Raw genomic sequence first — 21,736 nt, 5'->3', positions numbered from 1 at the left:
TCAAATTTAAATTAATCACCAAATAATTCTCTTTAAGTACTATGTAATTATTAACTTCCTGAAATAAAACCATCATAAAATTAATTTTAAAAGGTTAAATTTAAAATGGAAAGATAAAACAGTTAAATCCTTTACAATGAAGATAATAAAACTGTTAAATTTTTGAGAAAAATCTGAACTATGAACTAATTATTTTTAAGATATCACAGTCTATTTTTGCCCATTACGATACTAATATAATACATGCAGCATCTTGTTTGCTTCTTTTAGAAAATCCCATCAAATATCCCAAGAAAAGCCTTCATTTCACTCTCTTCATCATCAGAATGATGTGCACTGAGGAAAGAACAGAGCTGGAGATAAGCTTCTCATCACCCAGGGGATTTAAATAACTGGGTCCTAATAAACATGTTATAGATCATCTCAGCAAGGGCTGTGGGGTTAATCCCTCAAGTGAGCTTTAAAGTGCATCTTCTGACTTTATTGACTTTCTGTGCATACGTAAATCACAACTTCTCTGCCACTTAACACCTCCCCAAACTGCCAGGGGCCCTGGAAGGCTGAGTGACTTATCCATGGGGACACACGCTCAATCAGAGGCCCTACTTGGATCCAGAGATTTCCTGAAGGCAAAGACTGCTTTGTTTGGGGTCTTTTTCTTTGTTTCCCCTAGGACACAGTACAGTGCTGGGCACACAGTAGGCACTTAAATGTTAACTGAATTGAACAGAATTCCCGACTCCAAGGCTGGCCCTCTATCTACTATGCTATGTTGTCTCTCTACAAAAAGTTAGGGAAAATAAAGACATATCAATACCTAAAGTTAATCAATGGTGAAATCAAGGATTATATGTTTGCTGAGCATGCTGTTAATTAATGAAACACCTTTAGTAACAGCTTGTCTAAAAATACAAACATTTAGTAATAATATAAACAGGACTCAATATATCATTAGCCTTTGACTCCTGATAGAAGAAGCAGAAACTGCTAAGGAAAGTTATCCTACCATATGGAAGAATAAAATTAGTGTTATTTTCAATGAAGTATTTAATGGATAGAATTAACTTAAATTTTTAGAATACTATTTTGCTTTGAAAAATGTATAATAACTGATCAATTGATTAAAAGGCATCCTCTGAAAGATCAAATGATCTCAAATGAACTTTCCTGTTCAACTTCAGATGAGACATAAACAATTCTGCCAAGCAGACATTTTTATGTCTATAAAAGCAAATGTCTAGGCACTCTCGACTGTACAGTTATTTAATGCTGTGTAGTCATATCTCTAAAGAGCATTTACTGAACCTTACTCATTAAAGGGCACAAAATTTGGGCTTTTTTTTTTTTTTTGCGGGGCAATGAGGGTTAAATGACTTGCCCAGGGTCACACAGCTAGTAAGTGTCAAGTGTCTGAGGCCAGATTTGAACTCAGGTCCTCCTGAATCCAGGGCTGGTGTTTTATCCACTGTGCCACCTAGCTGTCCCCCAAAACCTGAGCTTTTTAAGCAAATCACTGATTCTGATTTTGGTCTAGAACAGAGGCTCTTAACTTTTTTAGCAGTGTGGTGAAGACTATGGACTCCTTCAAATAATGTTTCAAATCACTGTGCAAAATAATTCAAATAATGTGTAAAATAAAATCCATATGATTACAAAAGAAACCAATTCTATTGAAATAAAGATGGGGCAGCTAGGTGGCGCAGTGGATAAAGCACTAGCCTTGGATTCAGGAGGACCTGAGTTCAAATTCAGCCTCAGACACCTGACACTTACTAGCTGTGTGACCTTGGGCAAGTCACTTAACCCTCATTGCCCCATTAAAAAAAAAAAAGAAATAAAGACGTAATTTTTTTTCATCAGAGTTCACAGACCCATTGAAATCTATTCATGGACCCTTTGGGGAAGGATCCATGGACCCCAGATTTAGCCCTGGCCTAAAGATGAACCTAAAACTTAGATTTTAAAATACTGGATTTGTTTACAATAACATTCGTAGTGGTAAAATTTTTAGGTTCCTTACCTGAGATCAGTTACTTTTTTACTATCACTGCTACTAACAAAAAAATCCCATTTCTTATTGAAATGAGAAGTATTTGCTTCTTTCTCTAACCACACAGTAGATCGCACCCGTTCTATTTCTGGTGAAAGCATCTGACGTTGTCTTTCTTGAAAATGAACCTAGGAACAGAGGTGACATTGACCAATCACATTTTAAGTAAGGATAATCAGAAAAACAAATAAACAAAAACCCTTGGAGTCCACTATAATGCTGTTTTCTGAATTCATGCCAAGAAACCCAACCTATAAGGAGATCTTTTGGGGCCTTTATTCCTTTGGTACTTTAGATAGAGTGCATACCAGTTTATACTGAATTCTAGGCTGTCTCATCAAAAAGCTCTAGGATAGATTTTTTTCCAAAATTAAATTTGGCCATACAAATATGACAGAATTTTAGTAGTATTAACAGTAATTTTATCAAACAATTAAAGTATTATGTAACTATTGAAAGCAATTGTCTATTGATATAAGGTATTTGGCTAAAATACTATATATTTTTTTAATAATTAAAAAGGCCTAATCTTAAAATCTCATCACGTTGAATTATTAAAAACTACGGCAGGCCACAACAATATCAACTCAAAATTCCTAAAGTGGAAACATTAACACCAATTTAACTTACTCTTTTTAAACTTTAAGATATTAAAAAGATAGTATCTAAATAATCATTTTTAAAGTTTGAGAATTTGTGTACATTATCACAACACTATCCTATTGTAAAAATAAAATCCTGAGAGAGAGCCCACACGTAGCAACACATTCATTTCCATATAACCAGGCTACATTACCATCCAACAAAGGATGATGATTTTTAGCCAAAGTGAAATGAGAAAATGTGGGCAGTGACAAAGCTCTTGTTGAATCAGACTGCCTTTAAGTATCATTGAATAAAGAAAATTTCCAGGTAAGAGATTTGTTTCTGTATATACTTTATAGATGCTTATTTAAAGAAACTCATAAATCTACCCAGATGAAAATGCAGTTAAGGGCAGCTAGGTGGCACAGTGGATAAAGCACTGGTCCTGGATTCAGGAGGACCTGAGTTCAAATCCAGCCTCAGACACTTGACACTAGCTGTGTGACCCTGGGTAAGTCACTTAACCCTCACTGCGGTCACAAAAAAAAAAAAGAAAAAGAAAAGAAAAGAAATGCAGTTAAGAAAGAAAACTTTGAAATATAGTAATGAGGGGTCAACTGCCAATGCTGGAGAATTGTTCCTAATATATGGCTTTGGATTGCTGGTAATGTAGGTGCTAGTATAGATTTAATAGCTCAAGTTTCTTATGTGAGAGGCAGCATGAGCGGTGGATACAGAGATGACCTTAGAGTCAGGGTCACCTGTGTTCCAATCTAGCCTCTGACATATACTGGTTCACTTCTCAGTGAACCTAGGCATTTCTCTAAAATTACAAATTGGTGAGTAGCAGATGATCTGCACTGGCAGAAGACATTCCTCATCAACATCAAGTGAAATCATCCTCATCAAATGAAATCACAGAGGAAGTTTTAAAAGTTTCTATTTTTTCTTCCATTCACTTGTTTTATAGCTAATCTGTTAATGCTCTTTGATTATTTCATTGAAACCAGAATCCAGTCATTAATCCTTGTCACCTATTCATATGATCAAATATCTGGTGTATTGGTGTCAATTTTTTTCACATCTATAAGACTGAGGATTCATTTTTGAATTAGGTTGTGATTTTTAATATTACTTGTATCTAGTCAATTGATTATCTGTATTTTTTCCCTTTTCACAAAATTATCTTATCTTAGTGAGGAATACATGCATTTGTAACAGCAATTTTTTCAGGTTAAAAAACTGACATAAAACACTACAAAGCAGTTTTCTTACACTATTTGTGTTTCCTGGACATTGAGGTAATATCACTTCAGAGGGCATATTAAACTTCGAAATGATGGAATCTTGGAAATGAACATCTGACTTCTCAGGTGACAGGCAAAAACTAAAAATTAAAATAAATATTTTGTAATCAAGGAAAGCAATACATCATCTCTGTATTCATAGTAAACATTAGAGAATTTTATCAAATTCATCATATCAGCTACATAAACAAAACATATTTCACTTTACTACCCTGAATTATAGTTATATAGGGACTTTAAGAGCTCATTTTCTTTTTTTTTTTTTTTTTTGGTGAGGCAATTGGGGTTAAGTGACTTGCCCAGGGTCACACAGCTAGTAAGTGTTAAGTGTCTGAGGCTGGATTTGAACTCAGGACCTCCTGACTCCAGGGCCGGTGCTCTATCCACTGCGCCATCTAGCTGCCCTGAGAGCTCATTTTCAATGGCATCCTTTCTTTCTGGTGAATTATACTTAATGCATCCCAAGGAGCTTAGTATTCTTATATTTAAAGACTGAAAGGAATGGATATTTCATAGCTTTCTTCAGTTGCCTGCATAATTCACAATTATTTTTATTTCAAGAAGTTCTTATATCTGTCATTCATTCAACAAGCATTTATTAAGTACCTTCTTTGGCCAAGCACTGTGTTGATTTTAGGAAATATAAACACAAAAAGAACAGTCCCTGCTTTCAAGAAACAACCTTCCTTTCTATCTCTCACTGGTCTAGAGAATTCCAGGTGAGAAAATGCCTTATACCACTACAGGCTGGCACCTTCTCTGCAACTTCTAGTCTTAAAGCGTCACCTAGAAAACTGAGAGGCCAAGTGACTTGCCCAGGATCCCACAATCAGTATGTGTCAGAAGTGGAACCTGAACTCAAGTCTTTCTGTTTGCAAGACCAGCCTTTTATCCACTACACCATGCTGCTTTGCATCAGACTTAATCTATATAAAACATTTTCAAAGTCTTAAGAGTGTTGCATGCATTTTAGTTATTATCATCACTGACATCTTTTGCCTTGTCTGGGATTATGAATCACCCCTGTATTTTTTACTTCAGCTGCTTCATAACAGATTCTGTTCCAGCCCCTTATTTTAACTCTGTGTGTGTGTGTCTTTTGTTTCATGTTTCTTGAAAACAACATAAGTGTTGAATTCTAGTTTCTAAACCATTCTGCTATCTACTTGTACTTTATGGATGAGTTCATCCTATTCACAGTTATGATTACTTAACTGTGTATTTCCTTTTATCCTCCTTTCTTCTGCTTTTTTTATCCTGCCCCTCATCAAAAGTCTGTTTTGCTTCTGACCATTGACTTTCTTCTTAATCCACCTCCCCTCTTATCACCCTCACCCTTTCTCTAAACCCCTTCTCTTTCTACTTGCCTGCTGAATAAGATGGCTTTTCATACCCAATACTGTGTGTGTGTGTATACACAAAGAGGGAAGGAGATATACACACACACACACACATATATACATATATGTGTGTATATATGTATGTATGTATGTATATTCTTCGTTCTTGGACCAGTTCAGATGACAGTGAGGTTCAAGCATTGCCCACTTCTCCTCCCATTTCCCCCTCCATTATAAAAACTCTTCCTTATGTACCTCTTTTACATGAGATCATTTTCTCATTCTCCTTTCCCGTTCCTCCCAGTACATCCCTCTTTCTCATCCTTTTTCTTCTGAGATCATCCTAACAAAATAGACTCATGTCCATGCCCTCTGTCAAAGTAGATTCCTAACTACCCTAATCATGATAAAGTTCTTGGGTGTTATACATATCATCTTCCCATTTGGGAATACACACGTTTTAACCATATTAAGTTGCAGATAATTTCTCACTCACATTTACCTTTTTATGTCTCTCCTGAATCTTACGTTTGTCAAATTTTCTATTCAGTTCTAGTCTTTCCATCAGAAATGCCTCTATTTCATTAAATGCAATTAATTCACAAAAACCATTTCCCCCTGTAGGATTATACTCAGTTTTGTTGAGTAGGTTATTCTTGGTTGTAATACTAGGTCCTTTGTTTTCTAGAATGTTACATTCCAAGTCCTTTCCTGCTTTATTGTGGTAGCTACTAAATTTTGTGTGACCCTGTCTGTGGCTCTATGGTATTTGAATTGTTTACTTCTGGCTACTAATATTTTTGTCTTGAACTGGGAGCTCTGAAATGTGGCTACAATATTCCTGGAAGTTTTCATTTTCTAGCCTATAGGCTGTGTGTAATTAGTGGATTCTTTCAATTTCTATTTTGCTCTCTGGTTCTTAGATACCTTTGTGATTTCTTGAAATGTGATATGTAGACTCTTTTTCGCTCATGGCTTTCAGGTAGTCCAATAATTCATTTTTTTGTCCAATAATTCTTAAATGAACTCTCCTTGTTCCATTTCCGGGTCAGTTTCATCCCTACCCCCAATATTTCACATTTCCTTCCATTTAAAAATTTTCATTTTGTTTTATTGTGTCTTCATGTCTCATGGAGCTTCCACTGGACCAATTTTAATTTTTTAGGAATTATTTTTTTTTAGTGAGGGTTTGTATTTCTTTTTCCATTTGGACAATTTTGCTTTTTAAGGAGTTATTTTTCTTCAGTGAGGTTTTCGACCACTTCTACCTAGCTGTTTATTCTCTTTTTATAATTTTCTTGTATTGCTCAGGGTCCCAATTTTTCCTCTACTACTCCAGTTTGATTTTTAAAATAATTATTTTAGTTTTAAAAATTTCTTTAGCTCTTTTACGAATTACTTTTGGGGGTTGTGTACAATCTACATTTTTTCCTCTTTGAGGCTTTGTTGTAAATATTTTCATGTCATTTTTTTTTGTTTGTATCTAAAATTGTCACCATAGTAGTTTTTTATGGTCAGGTTCTTTTTCTGTTATTTGCACATATTTCTATCCTATTTCCTGACTTTGAACTTTGTTAGCATTTGGCTCTGCTTATTTTGCGGGGAGAGGCTCTGCTTCTTTCTGAGGATCTACAAATTTTTGGTGGCTTCCAAGTGAGTATGATATGAGGAATGGTGTGGTCACTGCTCTCCTGGTCTGCATTCTGGTCCTTATCTAGGAAGGGCTCCTGCTTCCTTGAGACCACAAGTGCTGGTGTGCTCTCTGCCCTGGAACTGTGCCTGGGGACTAAGGTCCCTAACTCCCTTATGACTGAAACTGGAAACTGCTTGATGGACAATGGAGTTGCTAAACTGCACCTGGTCCATATAGGGGTCTTCTTACCAGGTGTCCAATCCCCTTACCAGGAGGTGAGAGCTCCCAGTAATGCTGCTGCTGCTGCCACCACCGCCACTGCCACCTCCAAGACCCACAGCTGATGTGTCCAATGTGCTGGGCCCTCACTCTCAGTGTCACAGACCTCTCCTTCAGACCTCTAATATTGTTCCCTGGGCTGGGAAATATCTCATCCCAACCTTTTGTTGGTTATGTAGCTCTAGAAGTCTATTTGATGAGTTATTTTAAAGTTATTTGGAGGGGAATGTTGGGGGAGTTCTGGAATGCTCCCTTTACTCTACCATCTTGGCTCTGCCCCTATCCATGCTATTTTTGATGGAATTCAGATAGAAAACAAGGCACTAACTGATATGATTCAGATACAACAAGTTATCTTTTATATTTAATATTCTGAGAACAATATACAGGTAAATAAAATAAATGTTTTTTTATGATTTCAGCTTATTGGACAAACTCCTCCTTGATGGAGGACAGAAATCAGACTTAGCTCATTCCACTTTGCATCTGCTGCCCTGCTTGGTTTCAACTTGACACAACAAGATGATTCTATTCTAGGTATCCCCTAGTGTCTCCTCTCCCCTCCTTCCCACCTTTTCCTTCCTCCTTTTGTGTGCTGTCTCTCCCTTTAGAGTGGAGGCTCCTTGAAGGTAGGAATTGTCTTTCTTTTTATTAATCATATCTCCAGTGCTTAGCTCAGTGCCTGGCATATAGTAGGTGCCTAATAAACGCTTATTGGATTGGATCGTAGAGTTGCTGAAAGCATGTGCTGGACAACAGAACAGCAGGTAGTTCAAAATGACATGGGCACCTATTCTCAGTTTTATATTTCAAAATTCACTTAAACTTCCTACTAAACTTGAAAGAAAATTGTTAGTGCTTTACCATGGATACTACATATTAAATAAACAAACTACTGTGGCCTACATTACAACTATCTTATCAAAAATACCAAACCTCTTCACATTAATCTAGGAATTCCTCTGATGCTAGGGATGGCACCATGATCAAAATAGAGATCTTTGTCAAGGCAGCTAAAGAAGAAGCACAAGTTTGTTTATTTGAAGCCTCAATAATCTGTAATAACTTGATATTCAGGAACACCCATTTACTTCCCCTCCCCAACCTCATGTTGATTTTGTCTTTTCCAAGTTGAAGTTTCTTCAGGATGATGTTAACTCAGTAGTGAAAAGTCACTCCTACCCTAAAGAATAGGTAGGTAGCACTGAGGCACAGGAAACTGAGTGGAATAACTAGGAATTTGACAGTGAAGGGTAAAGTAAGTGTTCTACAATCAGAGTAACAGTTCAGAACAGATGTGAACAAGTGTCATAGTATTGAGGTAAGAAATTGGGAATCCCCTCTACTGAGCTCATACCCCAAATGACTTCATAGATAGGAAGAAATTCCCCATATACAATAAAATATTTTAGCAATACTTTTCATACTATCAAAGAATTGGAACTGAATTAGATGCCCACAGATTGAAGAATAGCTAAACATGTGTGGTACATGATTATAAAGAAATATTACTGTGCTGTAAGATACAACAAATGTGATGAATACAAGAAAGCATGAAAAGATTTACATGAACTGATGCAGAGTAACGTAAGCAGAACCAAAGAAACAATAAACACAATGGCCACAACAATGTAAATGGAAACACCGACCACCATAAAACAACCAAAAGCTCTCTTTTTGGCTAAGACCTGGAAACTGAGGGGATCATCAACTGGGGAATGGCTAAACAAGTTGTGATGGAATACTATTGTGCTGTAAGAAATGATGAGCTGGTTGATTTTAGAAAAACATGGAAAAACTTGCATGAAATAATAAAAAGTGAAAAAAAAATGACATGGGCACCATTCTATTCCCAGATGATTTTAATTTCTTTTGCTAGGTCTCTGTATTTTGAAAGCTTTTTATTCCAAGCAGGTTGCATATTATGTGTTTGGTCTGGTGAAACCTATTTAAAATGTTCTTAAATTTTTATGTGCAATATTCTATCTGGGTTGTTGTGGGCAAGAATTCAGTCTGTGATAATGTCTATTTCCATTGCTTCTTTGGAATTAGTATGTGTATTTTTGCCTGTCAATTTATAAAAGATAACAAACTTCTTGGGTACAATTCTAACAATCTAATCATGTCTTTCTAAGTATCCTCTATGTGTTAAAATGTTGAAACTTGCAGTGATATGTTGCATAGTTCTTCCCATATTTTGCTGATGGAGTTCAGATAAAAATGGTCCTGGGAAAGTCACTATACTACTATTCTATTTTATATTTAATGTTCCGCAAACTATTGCACAGGTGAATAGAATGCTTGTTTCTTGTAATATAATAAAATATTGAGATAAAAGCTCATCTGTAGAGTCCCTGAAAGATTCTTCAGAGTGACTCTAGTAGCAAACAGGACCACAGGGATGGCATGTAGGCAGAGGTATGCTGGGTCTGGCTCAAACCAATTCAAGAGAAAGAGCCGAGTGTTACCTTTTCAGTGTTGGCACTTATTACTTGCAAACTGACAAATAAGGGTTGATTTATAATTTTGTTGAATGTCTAGACTTATGAAAGCGATGGAGAAAATGGCAATAATGCTGATTAAACTTAAAAGTGTATCACATATATATTGTTTTTTTTTCCCCAGAGAGCCAGTTGTTAAACATTCACCAGCATACTCCTGCATGTACCTCATCCTATTTTCACACTGCTTTAATTTCCTCCACTAGAGTTCTATATTTTGAAAGTTGTTTGTTCCATGTAACTTATAGATTATAGTTATTTGATATAGCTTCTATTAAAATGTTGTCATTAAATTTGTATTAATTACTGTTATGTCTACACAATTTTGGGTAACAGTTTTGTCAGTGCTAATGGTCTAGTAAAGTTTATTTGTTGAGTTCTCAAGGATATTTTGAAGTCAGAATTTATAATAGGAGATTTGTTGCCTGCTACTTTATGAAAGATAATGAATTTCTGACATATTAATGTAAATAAAGGCAGCTCAGCAGAGCAGTTGTTGGTCTTGGCGTTAGGAAAAAATGAGTTTAATCTTCCTTCAGAAACTTAATAGTTGGGTAACCCTGGGAAAGTCATTTAACATCTGTCTACCTCAGTTTCCTTATCTGTAAAATGGTGCTATTTCTTGAATTATCTACTCACAGCATGGTGGGGAAAGTACTTTATTAATTATGAAATAATATACTAATGTGGCTATTATTACTTACAAAATTTTCTAATACCTCTTTAGCATTAACTTTGACTATATTTCTTACATTTATACTTTTATGAGTTCTGAGACTATCTCTTAAGTAGTTAAGACCACCTGCTTGCCTGTGATGAATGACAGAATGCTGTAACTACCTTATCAAATTGCCTCAAACTCTATAATTTTTCTACTGCAAGGGAGCCAGAATAGTAGTCATGTGGTTTTGGACCCATGCTGCCCTCCATATGCAGTCCTTCAATGACAGATATCATTGGAAATAATTTTAAGCTAATTGTTTTCAGTAATTGTAGTTGACTGGCATTGGTCTACCCACACACCCTCTCTCAGTTCTTTTTAAGATCATGAATATGCAAGCCGGCTCAACAAGATTTCAAGAGAATAAAAGCATCTTAATGGAAGGCATTATCTCATTCTTTGCGTTTGTATACCCAGTGCCTAGTGCTTAGCACCACATAGGAGCTTAACAAATGCTTGTTGATTGATAGATTACTCCCTGAGCCATGTAAGAATCTTCAGACATTCTTCTGACACTGATGGAAATAGTCAGGACTAGAACTCAGGCCCTGGGTGTTTGTGATAGGATATGTATAAGTAGAAGCACTGTCAGTGTTTGCCATTGCGCATCAGTGGATGGGTGTTTTCAGATACAGATCCTTGAGGCTTCGTTTTGGGAAGGTAGATATGATATAGCCGATAGAGTGCCATACATGGAGTCAAGAAGACCTGGATTCAAATCCTGTCTAACAATGACTAGCTCTATGACTCTGAGACTCAATGACTTTATCTGTAAAGTAGAGATAATAATCACTTCACAACTCTGCTGTGAGGTTTAAACAATATCACGTATATAATGTGCTCTGCAAACTTTAAAGCAATATAGAAATGCCAGTTATTATTAAGTAGGGTGGTGATTTCATGGATGCTTTAAGCCCTTACACTGAACTGTGCTGGATCCCCATGCTAATCCTCACAAACTGCTATCAGCATTTTGTGGATTGTAATGTTGAAGTCTAGGCAAACATAATCTGACAAAATGGCAGACTAACTGCATAGTTCTGAGTCCCCAGTTGTCTTTGTATAGGAAAAAGGGAATTCTTGGAACAGGGTGAACAGAACAGGATCAGGGGTTGAGACTCTGGGAACTGGTCTGTGTCAAAAAAGGGACTTGAATGTCAACATTCTGTTCTTCCCTCTCTTATCCACAGTTTGCTCTCTTGCAGAAAAAGGAACAAGGACTGAATCTTACACAAATGGAACACATGACCTCTCAAGATGGTGTACTTTGAGAAGTGCCAAGCAGACTTCCTCACCCCAAACTGGAATTTCATTAGTTACTCATTATCTCAGATGAATAAGTTGCTCTTTTGAAAATCAAATAGCCCTGATGGGATAACACTAGAATAATTATTGTTGTTATTGCTTCCAAAAAATCTTGAATGGTTTTGAAATATCAAAGGGAGAAACTTTATTGTAAAAGAGCCTGTAAGGCAGAGTTTTGATCTACAGAAGCAAATGCTTCTTTTACTAAACAACAAACAATAAGCACACTGGGATATATTCTCTACATCTTTCAGTTAATTGTAAAGAGATGTTTTATTGTAGAATATGGTTTCTAAAAGCCTACCTGTTTCCTAATTATAACCTTGACTCACGTATAGATAATTCTCATGAATGTTCTGTATAGATGTCAGAGGGGACCTATGGGCTGAGAGTTATTAACGTTCTCTCCATTGCTTTTTCCATATCAATAAACTCTGAGATTTCCCCCCACATCTTTGATAGCTTAGCTTTTTTTTTTTCCAAATACCTTGTACGCTGATCTCTTGATCCCCTCCCCACTGTGTCATGTCCAGCACAGATATATTTAAAATGGGCTTGGTCTAATCCACATGCTTTCCTCATCTTTGTTCTTTTTAGTAACCTCCTCTAACAGCACACATAGAACTGGGAGGTTACAGTCCAAGGATGGGGGTTCAAGTGTGACAACACTGACTTTGATGAAGAAAACTCTTACATTTATTTATGGAAATCTTCCCCATTTTTCTTCTGATTGTGTTTCCCTTTCCATGTTCATCCTTGAATTCTTTTAGCTGAATATTCTGCAAAGCTTTCTTTAGGCTAGTTTTACCGTCCACTATTTTTCTCTCCTCGATGAGATGATACTGCTTATAAGTTTCCATCATCCTGGTTTGTAAAACATCACAAATATGTTTCTATTCTAAGACTGTATTGCTTTCAGCAGCCATCTTGCTCAATTTGGTAATTCTGTCTAATGTGGACTTAAAGCACAGTCTAGTCTCCTTTGTCTCCTTGTTGAAGCAATTAATTTATACTAGCTAAATGGAATTATATGATTTTATTTTCTGTTTTCCATTTCTCATTTTTTAGTTTTGATGACTTGACCAAGAAGTTCAGGGTTAAGCTGTTTTATTTGTGTGTCATGCATTTTTTCTCATGACTATTCTTTATTATTGTTTTTCCCAATTTTGATCTTATCTCTGACAAAGTGATGGTCTGACTACATATATACAACTGTCTCAAGGATAACTCCCAAATCAATAACAAGTCTTTTCTTGTCTGTAAAAATTGAATCTATTTCATTCTTTATGGTGTTATTTGGTGCTTGCCATGTCCAGCATCTTCCAATGCTTTTCTCAAAAAAAAAGTGTGCATGAAATAGAGGCAAGCAGTTTCTGGATAATCTAGGTTTTTAGTTTCTTTCATTACTTCCTTCTTCCTGGATCATGCTTTGCCATGTATTTCTACTCATGCTCAACTTTTCTTACTTTTGTACTAAAGTCATCAGGGTCTTATCAAGTTCTTCACAGAATTTCTATGTCTTTTCACTCATAGCCACTAATATTTGTGCATAAGCTATAATTATTTTCCCAGTGGTCTGTTTGTAAATACTTATCACTATCACACGTGGTGAGGAAAAATCCTTTCTAAACCAGGAACACATTGATTCTAGTCCCACCTCTGACATCTACTAGCTGTCTGACCTTGGACAAATCCCTTAACCTCAATGCGTCTCTCTGACCTGAATCAATAGAGAGGGTTTCCTCTTCTAGGAGCTTCTGAAGCCAATTAAATGGCAGGTACAATCTCTGTCCCCAACCAGAGATGGTGTAGATGTAACAAAGACTGTTAAGAATGTATTTGCTTACGGGGCAGCTAGATGGTGCAGTGGATAAAGCACCGGCCCTGGACTCAGGAGTACCTGAGTTCAAATCCAGCCTTATACACTTGACACTTACTAGCTGTGTGACCCTGGGCAAATCACTTAACCCTCATTGCCCGGAAAAAAAAAAGAATGTATTTGCTTAAACTAAAAAGGATAGAGTAGACAGAAGATTATCCACAGGTATATCTCCTATGTTAGATACTACAGAAAGTAGCCACAAAGAAAGAAAAGCAGACAAAAGACAGAACCCCAAGAAGAGAGTCACTAGTAAAACTCATGCTACACACAGGAGGAGCTGGAGGCTATAACACAAGAAGGTAAATCTGGCCTCACTGAGACTGGGAGGGATAAGACTTGTGACTATGTGTTATTTATGTGTGGATAAGCCTTGTTCAAAAGAAACAGGGTGGGTAAGAGGATGGGAGTGGCAGCGGGCAGTACTGTATATAAAAAAATTACACATGTGAGAAGATCCAGGAACCAGAGGGGGAAGTACAGCAGAGAATATTTGGTTGACAAAAAAGAGAAAAAGACCTATTTGTACTAAAATATTTATAGCTGCATTTTTTTGTGGTAGCTAAGAATTGGAAATCAAAGAGATACCCATATATTGGGGAATGGCTAAACAAGCTGTGGTACATGATTATGATGAAATATTATTGTGCAATAAGAAATGACAAGCAGGATGATTTCAGAAAGGCCTGGAAAGACTTGTATGAACTGATGTATAGTGAAGTGAGCAGAACCAAGAGAAAATCGCCCACAATAACAGCAATATTGTTTGATGAAGAACTGTGAATGACTTAACTATTCTCAGCAATACAATGATCCAAGAAAATCCCAAAGGACTAATGATAAAGCATACTATCCACCTCCAAAGAAAGAACTGATATCGATTGAACACAGACTGAAGCATGCTATTTTAATTTTCTTTCATTTTTCTTTTACTCAAGTTTTCTTATACAAGATGACTAATGTGATAATGTTTTATATAACTGCACATGTATAACCTATATCTGATTGCTTAATGCCTCAGGGAGGGATTGAAGGATAGAATTTAGAACTCAAAACTTTAAATAAAAATGTTTATTATTATTATTTTTTCTTGTTTTTTTTTTGGCAGGGCAATGAGGGTTAAGTGACTTGCCCAGGGTCACACAGCTAGTAAGTGTCAAGTGTCTGAGGCCAGATTTGAAATCAGGTACTCCTGTATTATTATTTTTTAAAAAGAACATTTGGTTGAAGGTCAGAGAACGGACAAATAGAAGTGAAATGTTCATTTCTGCATACTACAGAGGCCCTGGACAAAAAGAGGAGACTGAGCAAAAGTCTGGCAGAGAGAGAGGCATGGTGTAGTTGTTATTGGGACTTCAGGTATGCAGTTATCTGTCAGAACTCAAGCAACAAAACTATCCCTTAGGACTTGACTAGCCTCAGGATAGGATGGAGGGAGGGGATTAGGTCAAAACTCAATTGTGCCCAGGGCAGCTAGGTGGCGCAGTGGATAGAGCAACAGCCCTGGAGTCAGGAGGACCTGAGTTCAAATCCGGCCTCAGACACTTAACACTTACTAGCTGTGTGACCCTGGGCAAGTCACTTAATCCCAATTGCCTCACTTAAAAAAAAGAAAAAAGAAAAAAAAACTTAATTGTGCCTCCCTTGATGCAACTTCCTGGGGCTTCCTGTTCCCCAAAGGCCATAAAAAGCCACCCCTCCCCCCACATAGTCAGGGTCCTTCAGAGTTGGCCATGTCCCAAGAATATGTGAGAGACACCCTACTCTGCACTGCTGACCAGATACATTTCAATATGAAGATGAGGTGGGGAGGGTACATCTTCCCAGACTCGGTGCTAATATCCTGTCTATGCTATGACTAAGTAAACTTTCTTTTGTTAATTTAAAAAAATTTTAATTTTTTTTCCAGGGCAATGAGGGTTAAGTGACTTGCCCAAGTTCACACAGCTAGTAAGTGTCAAGTGTCTGAGGCTGGATTTGAAGTCAGGTCCTCCTGAATTCAGGACCGGTGCTTTATCCACTGCACCACCCAGCTGCCCCAACTTTCTTTTGTTAGCCTTTGAATGACTTACAAGGGCTTCATTTTGTTCCTCGCTGGGTAAGCCAGGTCCACTCTTAATGCTATCCATCCTTCACCTGAACTCTCTTATCTGTCATCTCCTCCAGTTAGAAGGTGAGTTCCTTTACAACAGGTTGTCTTGTTTTTCTATTCACATTCCCAGGTTTTAGAAGGGTGCTTGGCACACTGTAAGTATTCATTATACACCTGTCCCTTCCACAATGGGCAGAGAATCTGAAATACATGTGCTGTATATGCTTATATCTGCACATGTTGTTTCCCTGGGTTAAATCTAAGTTCCCTGAGGACAGAGATGTCTTTTTGTGCTTGTATTCCCCAGTGACTAGTACAGTGCCTGGCACATAACAGGCACTTAAATGCTAGATGACTAATTGATGTAAATTGCCATTTACATCAGATGAAGGAGCCCAGGTATTGATGAGCCCCTCACCGAATTATTACAATATTATTACTATCACTACTAATATGAAGCCAGGGACAACGATAATAACAAACTGGAAAACCAGTCCCTGAACAAAGGGAACTCTTTGCTTTCCTCTTGTATTTTATTATTCTCTGCTGCCATAGCGACCACTTCCTTATGATAACATCAAGCAATGAGACCTTCATTTTTCCTAAGTGTTCTAAAATCAATCTGCTTTAGATTAACCAGTACAACATCACAGGCATGACCTCTGTGATCTGGCATTTCTCTGACTCCTTTTTAAATTTTATTTCAGAAGGAAATAACATTGTAAAAAGCCCTATTAAAGGTTCTAAAACTTGCCTATTTGAAGTTTCCTTTTGGAATGTGTTCCATGTCTTGCCGAGTGGTAGCTTGTGTCCCATGGCACTTGGAAGCAAAGTGTTTCCTGCATAAGGAATATTAACAAGAATATTCTTTAGTAAAATACCAGCAAACAGCTGAATGAGACTTTTCACTAGTTCCATAAGCAGTGTCTCCAACAGATGTGATTTGTTTAAAGGAAGGAATAGATTCCCTTTTTGCATTAATCAAATTTAATTTGCAAAGCGGAAGAGAGAGGTGCTGAGAATCTAAAGTAAGTGCTAACTGTAAAAGACACAGGTTAGCTTGTTAGTCACTGTGGTAAGAGGTCTCAGGTTGCTTTTAAATATCTGTAAAGGGAATTAAAACTAGATAGGAAAACACTGCTTTATTTATTTTATTTTGTGGGCCACAAGAAAGATGAAGTCATGGTTCATTCAGCATTTTAGATGTTCTACAAGGTACGAAGAGCATTTAAAGCAAGTGAAAACTACAAGACGTCCCCAAAGTCTCAGTGTGGCTTTAAGCTTAAATAGCTTTAATGGCTTAAAACTGCACTAGAACTGTGGGGACGCTGTGTGTTTACTAATAACGTGTGCTGACAGATCTTTTCAGTGATAAAGTCACTCTTTGGCAGGGCTGGACTAGCTACTTAACCTCTCCAGGAGTCAGTTTCCCCATCTTTAAGAATGATGGAATTGGGGAACAGCTAGGTGGCACAGTGGATAAAGCACCAGCCCTAGATCCAGAAGGACTTGAGTTCAAATCTGGCCTCAGACAGTTGACACTTACTAGCTGTGTGACCCTGGGCAAGTCACTTAACCCTCATTGCCCCACCCAAAAAAATTAAAAATAAAGAGGGAATTGGACTAGATGCTCCTCCTAGCTTTACCCTGCCTGCATCTGCTACTAACCAGGTGTGAAAACCTGGGGAAGCCGCCTTTCCTCAGGTACAAAGTTGTGGGTACTGGACAAAGCATGGAGTCACGAGGATTTAAGTCTTTCCTAGGACAGATACTAGCTGTATGATGACGGCAGATAGTTTTCATCTGTCGGTACCCTTGGTAAGCCCTCTACGACCATATTTAAGGCCTAGAAGAGTGATTGGTTGGTATTGGTAGTGGGAATTTCCACACCAAGAGATTCTCATGTGGATGAAATCAGTCTGGAGAAATATAAGGGGTTTGGACTAAATGATCTCTCAGGTTTGTTCCAGATCTAAATTTCTGTGATTCTAAGGGTGGTGTACACACATTCGTTAAGTAATACTCTTTAAGTAATATCCACCCTTCAGCCAAAAGTTACTATGTGTCAAAAAACATATTTTTGATTCACTATCATCACAATATTAAAATTTTATGTGTTTCTTGAATCTAAACAACTATTTAGAAAATAAGTGAAAGTTAGCTTATAGAAGCCAAACTAAAAAGCAGTTCTGATAAATATTTAGCAAATTATTTTATGCCAAAACAGTTTTACCTGAAGTTCCTGTGTTCTCCATGTGGGTTAAGAAGTTATTTGCATTTATTAATTTATCATCATTGAAATCATCCCAAACTTCATCTCCCAATTCAAAGTTCACATTCAAAGAGTCTGAAAATGGAGAACTGTTTTTATCTGTATCTGTCAAATTATGCATTACAGAACTATTAAGATTTCTGTTGGAGAACACTCTGTGATGGCTTTCTTCACTTAAAGTTGTAGAATATTTCCATGTGGAAAGATCTGTGAATAAGAAAGAACAGGCAGCCATTCAATCTACAACAACAACAAAAACAAGGAAAAATGTTATTATTAAACATCATTGTTTCAAAGACAAAATTTTAAAAGGCCTGAACACCTCATGAAAGCATTGTGCTAAACTCATATTGTCAGTAATCCATCAGGCAAGCAAGAATTAATTTAGCACCTCCTATGTGCCCGGCATTGGGCTGGGGCTACAAAGACAGAAGGGAAAGTCTCTGCTTTCCAGAGCAGAGGCACAGGTACATTTATAAGTATAGACAAAACACACATAAAGCAGACACCAGTGCAGCAGTGGCCCCTCTGGGGATAAGCCCTCTCCCTACTCAGTTCCAGGCTGGATCTCCCTGGCAACAATTATTCCAGGTTCAATGTACTTTTTTTTTTTTGGCAGGGCAATGAGGGTTAACTGACTTGCCCAGGATCACACAGCTAGGAAGTGTCTAATGTCTGAGGCCACATTTGAACTCAGGTCCTCCTGAATCCAGGGCCGGTGCTCTATCCACTGTGCCACCTAGCTGCCCCTCCTAATGTACTCTTAATGTCTGTATTCTGTAATGATTGAAATGATGCCACCTGCTGGAGAACTACTGTAGGAAAGCTCCACCATGAGGAGAAGGTGTCTGAGGGCAAGCCATGTGGTCAAGGTCCTTGGCATCAGGAAGTGATGTTTGCTCATGGGTACTGTCTTTCAAGGCTACCAGCCAATCAACTTGAGGAGCTTCCCATTTCTGGGAGGGGAACATGAAGTAGGAAGCAGACGCTGGCAGAGGGGTTCTGTCTTATTTGGTTCCTGACCTCGCCATGGTGGGTCGGATGATAGGGTCTCTTAGAAATAGTTAGATTTTTACCTTTCTCTCTGATCCTAATGCTCTTTAATAAATAAACACTTAAATACTCTTGCTAAAGCTTATAATTTATTGGCGACCACTCATTAGATATTTTAGACAGACTAGCTAGGATTTAGCCCCTTACAATTTCTAAAACTGTAATTCTCAAGCAATTACTGGTATGTTCACCTTTGTAATAGTCAGTGAACTGACAAAATTAGCCCTAAGCAAATTTGCTGAAATGGCACAGAATGACTTTATTTATAATCCTGGGGCATATCTATTACACACATACACAGTACCAAGGGGAAGATACATAGAGTATATTAGAAGGGGGGGGGAAGCTAGGTGGCACAGTGGATTCAGGAGGACCTGAGTTCAAATCTGGCCTCAGATACTTGACACTTACTAGCTGTGTGACCCTGGGCAAGTCACTTAACCCTCATTGCCCTGCCCCCCCCCAAAAAAAAAAGGAAGAAGAAGAAGAGGCACACACATAGGGAAACTTTTGTAATGTAGGTTTTTTTTTTTCTTTAAAGAAATAGATATTAAATTTAACATAACAGAATTGCTCCATTTGTATCCCCATCTGGACTTCTTTTAAATTGTTCTGTACATTTAAAGTCTGTTGTGATGCTCTTTTTTTCCATGTCTGTCACTACCTACTAACACACTTTCCTCCCAAGCCTACAGCCTCCTCCCCCCACAACCCGGCCTAGTACATACTCTCTCTTAAAACAAGTATGTGTAGACCAATGGATGGGCCATGTCTGAGAATGTACTCTCTCTTATTCTGCACATCTAGTCCTTTACCTCAGTGCAAAAAGGTAGGAGATGTATTTCCTCATCAATCTTTTGAAGTCATGAATGGGAAGCTTCTCTAGGGAGGTATTTCCCCATACACTCTATTCCATGTTTCCATTTACATTCTTATCCTAATCATACTTGTGAACATTATCTCTTTGTTTTCTGTTTTAATATGATCTCTATTTTAGGTCATGTATTCATTTAGAGTTTATTGGATACATATGGGAGATAGAAGATGTTGGTTTAAATCTTATTTCTGCCAGACTGATATTGCTTTTCCCAATCTTTTTTGTCAAAACAAAACTAGGAAGTCTTTCCCTCATTGGGATTATCTTTGGGTTTACTTTACATCATATTACTATGTTTTATTACTACTTGGTCTTGTGCATTAAGTATGTTTTGTTGTTCAACTTTTCTATTTTTTAACCAAATTATTTTGATGATTATTGCTTTAAATTCAATGAGGTAACAGCAAATATTAGGATTAAGTCAAAGTCTGATCAATAGAAGAATAAGTAAAATATTTACTATTAAAAACAAATTACCTACAAAACAAGGCAAGGAGAAATAATTTAAGAATCATCAGGCTTCCTGAAAACTGTGACAAAAAACCAACTGCATATCATATTTTAAGAAACCATAAAAGAAAATTATCTAGAAATAAGAGAGCCAGATGGCAAAATGGAAATGAAAAGAATCCTCCATTTACCTCCTGAAAGGAAGCCCAAAAAGTAAAGACTCAGGAATAGCATAGCCAAAATCCAGAGCTTTGACATTAAAGAAAAAAATACTACAAAACAGTTAAAAGAAAGTGAGAGGAAAGGAAGTGGAAGTGCTAAATGTAGATTTTTTTTTTTTTTAAGGAAGCTGACCTTGGAGAAAGGGAGACATCAGATGACAGTTCGCAGGGATAGTCTGATCAAATAAGAATTATTTGTAAGGACAGAGGAGACTTGGGAATGTTTGGAGACAGCAAGGAAGGATTTAGTAGATAGAGAGAGACCGAAGAACAGAAAAGAGTATGCATGATAGTTGAGAGGGGTAATTTGCCTGATAAGATAGGAATGTGTGTGATCAATGAATGGTATATGTAGAGGTGTTGGACTTGGTGAGGAGAAGGACCACCTATTCATCAGAGACTGGGAGTAAAAGAGGAGACAGCAGGGGATAATGTGAAGAGGGTATGGGATGAGAAGTAGGGGAGAAGGTGAATAGCTCTAGTTTTCTTGAAGTATGATATGAGGTCTTCATCTGGCAGCAGGGTAGAGGGTGTTGTGGGAAGCTTGAAGAGAGAATAGAAAATCTGGAGAAGCTACTATGGTGATATGAATAGAGACTCAATTAAAGAGGAATGAAATAACTGTCTTGCTGGGAGGGAGGGGCCAGTGGAGATGAGAAACCATAAATGTGTGTGCACTATACAGTACAGTTTTGTTGATCAATCAATCAATCAACAAGAATTTATTAAGAATTTTCTATATGCCAGATGCTATATGCTAAGCATTGGATACAAAGAAAGGCAGATACATGGTCCCTGCCCTCAAGGAGCTCACATTCTAATGGAAGAGAGAGCATGCAAACATGCAGGCACATTTGAGATGTACAGACTAGGCAGAAGATGATCTCAGAGAGAAGGTTAGACAAGGGGTATCAGAAGATGGGATTTAAGCTTAGGGGAAAGTCGGCAGGCAGAGATGAGGAGAAAGCACATTCCAGACACAGAGAACAGCCAGTTCTATGTAACCAGTATGTGAGTAGGAACAGAAGAGGCAAATAGCTGGAATAATGGGGCTGACAATATGTGATTGATGACAAAGCAAGGAAACAAAGGCTAGGAGAGAAGAAAGTAAAGAACTGCACTGCTCACAGCATCAACAACATTGTGTGTTGATCAACTGTGATAGACTTGA

The 21,736-nt window shown here is 37.4% G+C and overlaps 1 protein-coding gene across 1 annotated transcript in view; it reads right to left on the bottom strand.

The window, feature by feature from the left end:
* Positions 1-204: 204 nt before the first annotated feature.
* Positions 205-21,736, bottom strand: part of HFM1 (helicase for meiosis 1) — a 112,797-nt gene continuing 91,265 nt past the window's right edge. The window contains exons 34-38 of the mRNA XM_044003107.1: positions 17,926-18,171; positions 7,165-7,240; positions 3,911-4,022; positions 2,021-2,178; positions 205-336 (exon numbers count right to left, since the gene is read on the bottom strand). Of these exons, the coding sequence (XP_043859042.1) occupies positions 267-336; positions 2,021-2,178; positions 3,911-4,022; positions 7,165-7,240; positions 17,926-18,171 (662 nt within the window). The 3' untranslated portion in view covers positions 205-266. The remainder of the gene's footprint in view (positions 337-2,020; positions 2,179-3,910; positions 4,023-7,164; positions 7,241-17,925; positions 18,172-21,736) is intronic.

The sequence above is a fragment of the Dromiciops gliroides genome, chromosome 4 (genome assembly GCF_019393635.1).
Source record: "Dromiciops gliroides isolate mDroGli1 chromosome 4, mDroGli1.pri, whole genome shotgun sequence".
In the NCBI taxonomy this organism is placed as follows: Eukaryota; Metazoa; Chordata; class Mammalia; order Microbiotheria; family Microbiotheriidae; genus Dromiciops; species Dromiciops gliroides.
The sequence above is the reverse complement of the archived record's forward strand: the minus strand, read 5'-3'. Positions and strand labels throughout refer to the sequence as shown.